Here is a 13,662-nt window from a genome sequence, read left to right on the forward strand (position 1 = left end):
GTGTAGTTGGTATGTATAAATATAAAAATACCTAAATACAATTTTTATAGTTTTTTTTTAGTTCATGGGGCATTACTCCCCCCCCACCCCCCCCCCACAATGGGAGCACGCCAATGTACGGGGCGCTAGGGTTGTAATGCTTAGGGGCGGAAAAATTGTAAGTCCGCCTCTGGGTACCGCCCATTTATAAATATTATTTCAGTCACTATATTCACAAAAAAAATTGTATTGTAATTAGCTCTTCAAATACATCATCAGCATCTAAAGGCCAAACCTTGTCGTTGTAGCCATTCATGTCCGTCACATGCCGTCCTCTTAAGTTGTTGTCTGTTAGTAAGAAGTAAAAGCCAAACAACGGAAAATCTCTTCAAAGAAGAATTTACGCGGTCTTCCTCTAGTTCTTTTACCATTTCTTTTCCCTTTCATGATGATGGTGAAGAACTTATGTATTTGTGTCTTTTAGCATATGTCCAATACTCCAATTAGCTTCATTTTTCTTTTCATATAGTACTTCCTTTAGTCAAAAACTTCTGGAAAGGGACGATATTTTAAAAAACACTTTTTTTTGAAAAATATGTTTACATTTTTAGGTACCTAATTATACCTTTTTTAAATTAATACTAGACTTTTGTATTTTCATACTTCGCAAAAAATTAGAGCTGATTATAATTTTGTCCCGAAACCATATAGGTATTTTATAATAATAATAGGTAAACCTTAGATCGCTGATGAGGTTTTTCAGCGGAAATCGTCGTTTTCGAGTGTTCTCCTGCAGTTGTTGATTTATTATAATACACACGCATGTACGATGTGTGCTGTCCTCGCGTTATAATATTATTATTATACTTAAAACCTACACGTTTTCCTCGATTTATATTCCACGCGCTTGTTCCGCGCCCAGCGTTCGTGACTGGGGTTTTTTTCAATCTAAATATCATTAACGGCGGTTGTAGCCCCGCCGTTAACGACAAAACACGAAGCAAGAAATATTATGGGTTTTTAATTGGTATACACGTAACGTACCTATAATATCTCGTGAGTTTTTCAGCGAAAAAGGACGTGTGTGATTATTATTATGAAGTATTACTCCAGGTGTGTACTGAATATTTATGAAATAATCTATTCATTGAGCACCAAAATTACTTTTGGAAATTACGTATTATACTAAAATGCGTAACTGACAATCAATATAATTTAAATACCGACAACTCACTAACCTTTGTTTTATTAATTGTCCATTGATAAAATTCTTAACTCGGATAAAATAAGTCAAATATGTAATATTAATATAATATTATACACTGGTGTCTTGTAGCATAAAATTTAAATCGTTCGTCGTTCATGACTGTAAACTAGCTTATTAGTCGTGAGTCACTTCCTGCTGTCTTCTTGATATACCTAGTTACTACTATATTACCTATATAGTTTTCTTAGAAAATTATATGAATCACGTATATTTTGCGTACTAACCTATAGGCTATAACTAAATTACTATAAGAACCTCATTAGTCATTACTATAGATATTATATTATAAAGTTTTTTAATATCATAGATGGAAATTATGAAATATGAATTATAAAACATTACAAGGGGCACGTTATATTTTATGCAGAAAAATTACAAATATGTTAATTTTATATTGTATATTATTTAATGTTGAACGATTACTTATGACTTAAATACAGTATTCATTTATGATCGGTACCAGTATATAATATTATATAGGTAAAGTAAATTGTTTCGTGATTATAGGTATGATGCCCATGTTTGAAGTTTAATTTAGTAACATAACACGCGAAGTAGGCGTGATTTGAGGAGTGCTCAAGTGTAGTATACGCCTATATAATCAGTATATATATATTAAATAAAGCTCACAATAAGAGACAATAATGCCAATCGGCAAACTTATAGTTAATAATTAATAAATGTACAGTCACTTTTTAAAAACTGTTAAAAATCTCGGAAAAAAAGCCCAAAAAAATAAAAACACCGAGGAAAAAAAACCCATAAATATGAACACAGTATTATGTATACGTCATGATATATTGTGTTATAAATTATAAGTTAAAAAACATAAGTCTCAGGTACATATACATACTAAAATGTATACAAAAAAATTACACAACTATATAAATAATAATATAATAAGTTAATACAAAACAGGTGGTAGTATAATATATTTAGATAACAGATAATATTTTACTATGTATATACCTATGACTGTTGTTTTTTGACTTATAACCTATAACACCCCATCGCTGGATGATTTCCCTCATCTTGTGCTTCATGTGTTATTTTTTATGTATGTATATAGTGTTATGTCAGTCATATATTTTACTTATTGTTGTCATTTAATACAGATTGTAAATTTTCTGAAATAATAAAAAAAAAAAAAAAAACTTATAACACAATATAATATCATAACGTATACATAATATTGTGTTCATGTTTACATTTTTATTTTATTTACATTCTATATTTTATACAATTAACAATTAATAATTATTTTCATTATAATATATTATTATAATATTTTGTTATAGATACATGGTAATTACTAATTATTAGGAGTAGAGAATAGATGCGTGTTTACATTTATATTTATATTTTTGGGCTTTTTTTCCGTTATGTTTTTTTTCCGCCTACCGTATGCAGTGCGTCCTGATTTAAGCGAGTACTTAAGGTGTCTATATTATTATACTATAGTCACTTCAGACTAAATATTTTGAAATAGCCCACCTAACCGTAAGTCATAAATTCCAATCATATTATTATAAGGACATAACTTTTAAGTTACCAATAAGATAACTTTTTAGTTATTAATTATTAGTTATTAGTAATTTATCTATTCTGTGGTAATAATGACTTGTTACGTTACCAACCAGTCCCGTATTCTGTGACGGACACATAGTATATCAGAGATAGGACTAGACTATACCGTATTCTGTTCCATAATATACCAACGCGATTCGTGGAAAACTCATTTATGGGGAAATATCGTCTATAAATTGAAACTTACCAATAAAATATTCAATCGTCATTTTGATAGACGTTTTTCGTAACGACAATTATCTACTGGTCGTCCTCGTTACGACGTCGTGTGCCCTCCACAGACTGCTGTAGTGATCGAATATCGATAATATTATCACAATATATCGAAGTTTTTTCTTTTTTAATTGGTATCTATTAATGTGTTTTATTTCTAATAGAGGCCTTCTTATGTTTACGTCACAAATATCGTAAATCAGGCTCTGTCCGAAGTGACGACATCACTACCTATGTCAGATATTAAATTACGATTTTTACGTTTTATGATGATTTTAAAATGCGTTCCTGGCAAGAGTTGTCGGGAGACAAATAGAGATTTCTCAGTAAAACAAAAAGAAACCCAAATTAGGGAACGATATTCACTTTGTTGGGTCCACAATATATAATATGGTTCAGGATAGATGTCCAAGATAAACAAGACAAGGAGAAATACCGTGGCGAACTTGCAAGTCCTGCAACAGAGGTCCGCATGATTCTTCTTGCGTGTCAATGAGAATCAAAGGATCGTCGTTGATCCGCGGAGGGTCTTTATCGCATTATATTATAATATCTATGGTTATATGGGCTAGGACTATTATGTTGTTCCGAACTTCTGATGACATGACATTTCGTATTGTAGTATTGATATTATATTTCTATGCATATATAATGCACGTTCTAATATTTACAATTTACATACTATTCAAACGGGCGGGTCTGTACCGACAGCTATTGTTCACTACAGTTCGATTACAATAGCAGACAGTATAAAATATAGTCATAAAGAGCACTTGTCTTATATTATTATGACGTCATAATCATAATCCTACCCTATACCTGAGTGAATAATAATATAATATAATATTATGTGAAGTAATATGTATGAATATATTTTATTTTATTATTACTATTATTATTTTTTGAGCATCAGCCATCAAATACATGGATTTTAGCTTACATATTACCTGAATTATTTACACTCGATTAATGTTTACATTTGGATTTTTTTTAAAAAAGATGGGTACCTATATTAATCGATTTATTGTTATGTATTGATTTTCTGGTAGGTAGGTAGAATTTATTGTTAGGCTCTGTAAAATTTGGACATTGGACCACAGTCCATAGTGTGACTGTCGTGTTTCGTATATTGGATGTTGGACGTAACTATATAAGGATAATATTAATAATTACTTCTAACTGCAAATTCGCCTGAACATTTTCCTCGTTAAATGGGAAAGCGATGCGCTAAAAGTTCAACGCATCATAATATATACCAAACGCATATTACGTAGGCGAGTCGTTTCATTGCTGCGCGTTTAAATATTTGAAATTCAAATATAACAAAGTAGTATTATTTATGTACTTACGTTAATAATATTATGTTTATTATTATATATGTACGGTGATTAAAGGTGAATTAGTTTATTATATTATTATGTGTACACACATATACCTACGCCGTTGCTCGTGCGTAACGCGTATACAATCCGCTTTATTTAAATCACTATCGTCTCGAGCAACTTGCTAATGCTGACAATTAAAATTTAAAACAAAATTCAAATGATACACTTTAACTGTATTAGTGTATTATAGGTGTGGAGCTATACCTATATACAGTGATGTATTATACCTCTTTTAGAGGTGCACGCCAAACCACTGCGGGCTATTGTTTAACGGGTTTATTATTATTCGGATGTGCACGTATATTACATAATTTATAAAATATGTATATTAAAGTGTATTATATGGACAGCACAGGATACGAAATATTGGCAAGTTACCATATTATGTACCTATACGCTTGCCGATTCACAGCCGTGTATTGTACATATAAATATATAATACATAATTTATAATACATATATATACTGTAACAGGTACCTATACCCACCTACCTAAAGGTTTCACGGTTGTCTCGTACCTATATATGAAAATGCAGATATTTTAATATATTAAAAATACAAGTGTAAAGTGTGACCCTACGGTATTATTATTATGCATTTCTTCGCTGAAACCGCAGTTTTTGATCGGCGTTGATATATTATTCGTATCTGAATCGTCTGAAAAATATCGATTCCGTTATTTGTTGAATTATTTTTAATTTTAGGTAGATATTATACACTGCACGTTATTCGCGCAGTATAATATTATATTTTACTTGATATACAATTTATTATCACTTGTACATGTGCTACCAACAAGAATGAAATACATAATAGCCTCACCTATCGGATAATAATATTATATTATTTTTACAACTCTAAGTATAGGTACCTAACAAACTAGATGTATAGCGTATATCTTTGATTTCAATCGAACTTGCGGGCCATAACGGCCGTACTCTGATCGCGGCCTTTCAGTTTGTATATACGCGGTCCAAGTTGAAATAATATGAATTATGTAGGTAGCTACCTATATACCTACGCGTGTCGATGCGATCTTGGCGATTTCTCGCTAAAACCACGTAAAAGTTGGACTACGTGGACTCCGGCTCGCCGCGCGCTCGGAAGGAATAAAAAAACGGTCGTGTTATCTCCACGACCGGCGCGAGCACTTTTCGTTTTCATATGTATATCGTTAGGCAGCAGTAGTCGTTATCTGTACAATATTAAATTGTGTGTGTGTGTACACTTACATAGCTATATTATACGAATGTCGAATCGTGACGGTGGGCCAAGGCAAGTTGCTAAACGCTCGAGATGTCTGACCCGAATACCGATTGACCGTCGTGCCGCCGCTCGGTCGGTATCGGGCCAAAAAATCCTATCCACAGATATTGTTGTTGGTATTATATAGGTATTACATACCTCTACGCCTATAATATATCTTTCAAAAAAAAACAATAATATATTATTATTGTATTGGTACCTATACGCGGGCACGGTCGCGGAGTTGGATCGAATTCCGATATATGGCCTTGGAAGAAGGGTTAGGTGTATAATATATTTGTAATATATGTTTTGCTAGGTAAACGCGCGCACACACTGCAGTTGGGTGAAAAGTTGTCGAATAAAACAATATAATTAGCACGTCGTGAAGTCGCATATATTATGCAGTGTATCAGGTGTAATGTATATAATATTAGAAATAATCGACGAAATAATAAGGGTAATGATCATAATAATAATGTTGTACAGCGATCGGATTATATCTGCGTCGGTCGTGTTCCGAGTATTATAATAATATTATATTATATTATTATTATTATATAGCACGCATGCTCCTTCGTGCGGCGAACGTTTTCATAACGAAAAATCTTAAAATCTCAATCTTTTTTTTTTGCAACCCATACTCGTGTAGTCGGCGCATGCGTATAGGTGTAATGCTGCAGTAATGCACATAACGCACCAAAGTATACCATACGTTATAAACCCAGTATAATATAATGTCTATATACGTACGACGCGCATTTATATACGTTTTATAAAATCATTCGAGAAAGTATTTTTCCGATACGAACGGAAAGACAATAAATATTAATAAAAAAAAAAAAATAAACACAATACTATCATATGGCCGTGTTATACTCTTATATTGACTACGCTATCGTTTAGTCACGATTACTGAAAAACTTAAAGTGATTTGTATATTATTATATTCTATACATTGAATGTTTGCCCCGTTCGAATTACGTATTCAACGTAAATTATATAATAAAAGACACACGCGCGTGTGTGTTATAAATGTACACTGCATTACTCTAACCTAAATAGTAAATACTATAGGTGCCCATATTATTATAGTTATTACCGTGTGTACCTACCTATACATACCATACCATAACCATACCATACCTAACACTATTTATTTAGAATGCATAAACACTCGTTGCATCATATAACTAATTACGATTATTATTTATCCCTATTGCATTTGCAGTAAATATTATATATTCAGCGCGTTTCAAGCCGAAATTATTCTTTAAGATTCTTTTGACTGTTCGTGCACATTATTGAGTTATGTACGCCACGACAGCTGAATCAATATATAAGATGTAAGAGTTATGAGACATTTAGGTAGGCAGGTATTATATCTACCCGACCGTCCCGACACGACGCTAATAGGTTTATGTTTGTACTATTAATTCGATAGTATTCGATATACCCTGGTTAGTTTATATATTTTCTTTCAATAAAATATTTTGTAAATCAGGTAAATTGTTTGGCAGTTATGGAATTTTAGATGACCTGGCGTGATGTATTATGGATTAAAGTTAAATCATAAGTTATCATTGTTGGAATGTATTTTGATAAAGCTCTATAAATAAGTTTGGATGGTTTATCGTTAAGTTCTTCTACAACCTTTGGGCTTTGGCTTCAAATCATTACCCAGTTGTTGCCTATTAAATAGTTTAGCAGGATCTTTATTATGTTTATGATCGATTGCACGTTCTATAATGAAATTTGTATCATTTAATTAAATGAATTTATGACTTATATTGTTCAATGTTTTATGGTAACGAAATTTGTAACCATATATTCTATATCAAATAAAGTTTTATTTTTTTCACTTAAAATCACTGATGCCATTTTATGCTAATAAGATTTACTAAGAAAATTATAAAAGAACACACAAATGTTTACGCCAACAACACGATCCAAACCAACCTTAAGTAGCCTAATAAATTAACAGTATTATCTGCTTTAAAGAAGATTTTTTGACACAAAATAAGGCAAAATATAAAAATGGCCTACTCAAGTTTTTACCAGTCTTTAAATTTTAAATTTCTATTTTTTTTTGTAATTTTAATTTACTTAACTACCTAATTGAATAACAACGACAGAAATCATTTTTTTTATCCTACCGAAAATATTAATTTGTTATTGACAGTCCTATAAGTCAGTATAAAATGGGGAAGAAAATAATGTTTTTACGTTCGGACGCAATTCTTGTAGTGTTATATATCGTCGGGACGCAATTTGTGTACACCGGATAATAGCGTGGAAATATAAAGAGATTTCTACAGGTGGATCATATAATAGACGGTATACATACGTCAAACCCAAATTGTTAATTACAAATGAATTGACAGTTATCATAATATATTATATATTAGTGTTATGTAGAATGCATTCTCAAATCCCGTATTATATAAACAATTTCTAATTACTTATTGAGTCGCAAATATAATATTTCCATCGTAAAAAAAAATAATCAACGTACCAATGCAGTATATAAACATTATCTATTAATTAAAAAAAATGACATACTAAAATATGATCGTCAATAATATACTATATACGCGACTTCCACTCAAAAAGGTCACGTGCCATTATTATCGTACACGCGCATAACTGCGCATGGTATGGACTTTCACTCGTCAGTCTCAAGGGGTTTTTCGACAAGAAAAAAACACCTCGTCTCACTTACACAATTGTGCAATAACAATAATAATTATCTGTAGGTATATACTATTATAAGGTGATAATATTGCCAGTTGAAAAATCTCATGACGTCAGATTATGAGGAGGTCCTGCGCGCTGCAGACCAAGTCATAAAAATACTTCTTTTCGAACTTATTCGCTAATGACGGACGCGCGCAACCACGAGTACCTATGTGCGTGTGATTTTCGTAATGATTTCGTTACCTATACCTATTAAAATGTATTAAACATTTTTTTCGTTTTGTTTTAGGATGGATCGGCGACGGTTTATAGCTGCAGTATGGACCCCGCTACTGTTCCTGCTCATCTTGGACAAAGGATACCGACATGGCGTTTATGCCAAACCAGGTAATTTGATTATAAAAGATTGGAGTCGCGCGTATATTATAATATTATAGCATTCAAGTGCAGGAATAATAGCTAAAGGTAAGTTAGTACCATATTGGTTAATCTGCAACGTTATCGCGCTGTTACGATGTGGTCGCATTATCTTATACGCTAGAAAATTCATCTGTGAAATAAAAAAATAGAATCACATATTATGCAGTAGGTACATAATATATATAAACATTAAACAACACATATTATATTACCTATATTATTATTTATCGTTTTAACGATCTGTTTTTATTGTAATATTTATTTTATTTGTGTCCGACCGTGATATTACTGGCGGTAGGATGTATAAAATATACAATCCTGAAGAAATGAATAGTAAAAAATACAACCATTTATAAACCGACCCCGAAGAAATTATACGTGACGTCATCGGATAATGTAATAATTCTACTAATAATTCTACCTCCTATATAATATAATAATATATATCTCCATACGACTATATAATAATAATAATATATGTAATGTGCGCGTATGTAGTATGACAACAATTTTCTCCATGCCCATAAAAATATTAAACAAGTTTGTTTACTTATACGTATTATTCAATTGAAAAATATATTAATTCGAAAATTACCATACACCAATACATCATCGAAATGAGTTAATTAGTTAGATCCGTGGGATTGTGTAATCGATTGTCACTTCACATAATATTTATTTTATATAATATGAAACACAAAATCTTATATACGGCGTGTATAATATTATATATTATGAAAAACATTTACGGAGGATTGACGACCGGTTTGTGTATAGTGTATACTGTTGTTGTTTTATACCTAAAGGGTCGTAGAACTCGTGTGAACATCTTACAAGTGTTTATACTTTACAGGTATCTATATATATTATGGATTTCGTGAATTATACTCATAATGCTATGTAAATCATAATGTTAAGAGGATGTCAGCCGCATTGGCTAGCGTGATGATTTTTTTTTTTGGGGGGGGGCTATAGCCTCTTTTTTTGTGGTATGTCGGAACTTCTTGCGACTTACTTCGCAAAAGTTCTATACCTAATGATTGGGATACAGAACATAATATCCTACAAATAAAACTATGGAAAAATGTAAAGGAAAAAAATATAAAAAGGACTAAAGAAGCACATTTTAAAGTAAAATATAAATAAATAATATACTACCATACATCATATTATTATCAAATACATATTTTGTATTTGAATTAAATATAAAAAAAAAACATTTTAAATTGGAAATTATTACTATAGTAAAAGGTTTAAACTTTAAACGCCTACTTTTTTGGGCAAATATATTAAGAATATCCTCAGAATTAATAGTATTAGCTAAGTCTCTTTCAGTATGAAGTAACGATAGATTTGAAAATCTATCGTCAGTCATAGAATTCCTAAGGCATGTTTTTATTCGCTATAATAATAGAAAATTTTTTCGGTTCTCGCATAATATGGATGTACTTATAAAACAGTAAACTTTTACGCAGGGGACTAAACACATTTTCGGGGGGCTTTATCGAATTCTGGAGGGGCCCCTTAGCCCTCACCATTCTACGCCTATGTATACGGCTATGTACTTACGTAATTTTATTATTGATTATATAATTATATAACACCTATATTATAAATTATAATCAATGCTTTTAAGTATAAAAGTTTAAAAGTATTACTAAATTAATTAGTTAAATATATTTTTTGAAAATATCGTTACTTGTAAGTTTTACATCATAACTATACACGTTAACATTGTGTGTTGTACGATTGAGAACGTTTTACCTTCTTAGTAACACGATTGAAAACAATTGTCGGCAGATCAAGTAACAATATTTTGTACATTATATTCAAACGATTGAGAACGAATTTTCGAACGACGTTGTCGTTTATCTTAATTTTTAGAAAAAAAGGTAATAATAAATACGATAACATGGTTTATGTGCCTAGGTATTGCTTATTTTTTTTTACCAGACAAAACAAAACAAATGTTGGTACATTAAAATGTGGACTTAATACCTACTCTCTTAAGACGACGCGATACCCACATGTGTTGCCTCCATCTTAACAAGTACGTATCATAGTACATTTTACTCTTGGCAGAATTCACGCTTTAAACATTTTAGTGAATTAATCTCTTATATAAGGTTTAAAGATAAGATTATCCAGGCAATCCTATCGGTTTTTTATTATATTTTAATTTTAAAGTGAGTTACGAGTATTTTGATGTACAATGTACAATTTTAAAATACTCAAATAAATATAGATAATAATCTTACATTTAGATTTTATATGATGTAATAAATTCACTCTAATTTTTAAACTAACGAAGCTACACGCGTTCTGTTGAGCGTAAAATGTGTTATGTTACGCACTTGTAATACGGAGACAACACATATACGGGTATCACGTCCTCTTAACGTTCAAAAGCTGCATTTGGACTTCGAAATCGGTGCTCACGATCACGAAGCAGTCAAAGAAATATTTCTAAATGTCATTATTGAAACTTACCTTATGCCTTGCCAGATGCGGCAACGTAGCAAAAAGTTAGCAGGTAAGAACGTTCTCAATCGTGTTCTACCAGCTAACATCATATAGTTAAATGCCGGCTTCCCCCCCCCCCCCATAAATCTACCACTGTTTTGGCTTGCATTAAATTTATATATTTACATGTACTTACTCCTGTGTTTAAACTTGTGTCTTTTACATTTATTACAAAAGAATCTTCGGTAAAGTTTTTCCCCGTAAATAAATAATAAAAACATCTATACCTAACAATATTTTTAACGATATGATATTATTTTCGTGCAGTTAATTCATTGGTGTACTACAACTGTACTTACCTTAATATTCTCGAGTCTAGAACAATAACAATCAAAATATTTATTGGACGCGTTTTGAATCAAACTCATTTTTATTATATTTTAGGACTATGCGAGATGGAAACTGGGCAAGGAAACATTGTACTGGACATCGAAGAAAGTCGTGGGTCTCGTAAGTATATATATTTTTTTCAATAAAATCCAATTTGTCAAGGCAATAAAAGAGGATCCATTAATTTGTGTTGATTTGTCTCGGGTTACACGGGTTACCCATGTCTCAACGGGTTCATGTTGAAAAATTAGTTTGAGGCGACGAACAAAGGTCTTTGCGTGCATGCTGGAAGGGAACTTCTGTAATATAAAAAGAGAAATTACTATTATCATCATATTTTTTAAAAACATTCAACACGATCAACTTACACTGATATAATCTTATAGTACTTCTATAATAGTAATATGGTTAGACTTAAAATCGCGCTCGGGGAGTTATTAAAAAACTCTCGTCACTCGCTTTTTGGTGACATTTAATAGGTTGGTACCATGCGATAATTATTATACGTTTTCTAAACTTAGAAATTAATTTATAAAAAACTAGACCGTGCGAACTTGTCCGAATAATATACTATTTATTTTATATACAATATACACCGTAGTCACGCTGTATAATTGTCACCATCACACACGTTCACACGTCACAACTCGCAACAACAACAACAAAAACGTAAAACTGATTATTACTCATCACAACAATAATTGTACCGTTATCCTCGAGCTATTGGCAGTTATTATATTATACACCTCGAGATGTGCGATGCCAACGTTAAGCGTGCCACCTTTACAATGGACCATCGTTCTACGGTCGCTTTTTATTGTGCCGGTATTTGACCTGATAATACTTAACTCAGCCAATCAGCGACAGCACATACACACAGCTAGGTAGTAAATATTATAGACATGTCGACGTTGTGGAGTTCTTGTAGTATTATACTATTATATACTCCGCTGTAAATAGTACATAATACACATAGTATAGGTACCTATATATATATTATATATAGGTCTAATCCCAAATGTCATCCGATAATAAGCAAGGTATGTAAAATATTTCGCTCAAACGAAATCGATGCGGAACGGGTGGAAGGCAAGGATATAGAGATATACATTATAGTACGCGCCGATGACTTCCGCCTCACACGCCACACGTCTACGATTGTTGTCGATGTACAATCGACCGGCCGTTAAAATGATTCTCACGAATGAGATGTGATTCCTCGCCGCAGCGGTGCGCCCGAAAACGTTCGGCAAAATAATTATATTATAAATATATTATTGTGTATTGTAGTCGGATTTTGCGGAAAATGAAAACTTCTCGTGGAATAAAAATGTATGCACAACCGCGACGAGTTGAAATATTTTTTTAAAAAAATTTGGACATCAACGAGATTTTATAATGTTACGAATGTCCTCCAATCGACTAGTCATCCGACTGATATCTTTTATTTATTTTGTGAAAATATACGCTGCAGCAGTTTCGTGTTAGAGATCGCGTGCCTCCACAACTGACTTTTAAAAACGCACTAACCGTAGTTAATGCACACTAATTACGCGTCATTATATCTGGCAATTATATATAAAGAAAACGCCCGGGGATGCTGTGCGCTTATGATAATATATTATGAAGTATGAACTCGATATAATATGGTATCGTGATCTCCTTTAACGTGTTACAATAATAATGTAAAATACCTGTAACGTAACACACCTGTTGATGTTTTGTCTTATATGTGTACAGAAATAAATCAACCCATCAAACCGGCCGAATTACCGATCATAGGAGATCCGTACACTGAAATATCTTTGGATTTACTTTTTCCGACGAGAAGTCCGACGTTTACGTTAATTGGAAAACATATTCAGCTAACTCAGCCGTTGGACAGAGACGCGGAAAACTTGTCCCACATCGTATTTCAGGTAACTATATTTCAGATCTATATTAATAGTTTTTTTTTAATTATATTTTTTATATTACTTACTTTATAATAATACCAGTAGTGTATTCATGGGGGGG

At 31.9% G+C, this 13,662-nt stretch overlaps 1 protein-coding gene across 1 annotated transcript in view; it reads left to right on the forward strand.

Moving 5' to 3' along the window:
* The window catches only part of LOC100158791 (cadherin-99C), a 64,617-nt gene that overhangs the window by 34,818 nt on the left and 16,137 nt on the right, over window positions 1–13,662 (forward strand). Inside the window, 3 exon segments of the mRNA XM_008182389.3 lie at window positions 8,663–8,760; window positions 11,701–11,766; window positions 13,387–13,565. Of these exon segments, the coding sequence (XP_008180611.1) occupies window positions 8,664–8,760; window positions 11,701–11,766; window positions 13,387–13,565 (342 nt within the window). The 5' untranslated portion in view covers window position 8,663.

Source organism: Acyrthosiphon pisum, chromosome A3 (genome assembly GCF_005508785.2).
Source record: "Acyrthosiphon pisum isolate AL4f chromosome A3, pea_aphid_22Mar2018_4r6ur, whole genome shotgun sequence".
In the NCBI taxonomy this organism is placed as follows: domain Eukaryota; kingdom Metazoa; phylum Arthropoda; class Insecta; order Hemiptera; family Aphididae; genus Acyrthosiphon; species Acyrthosiphon pisum.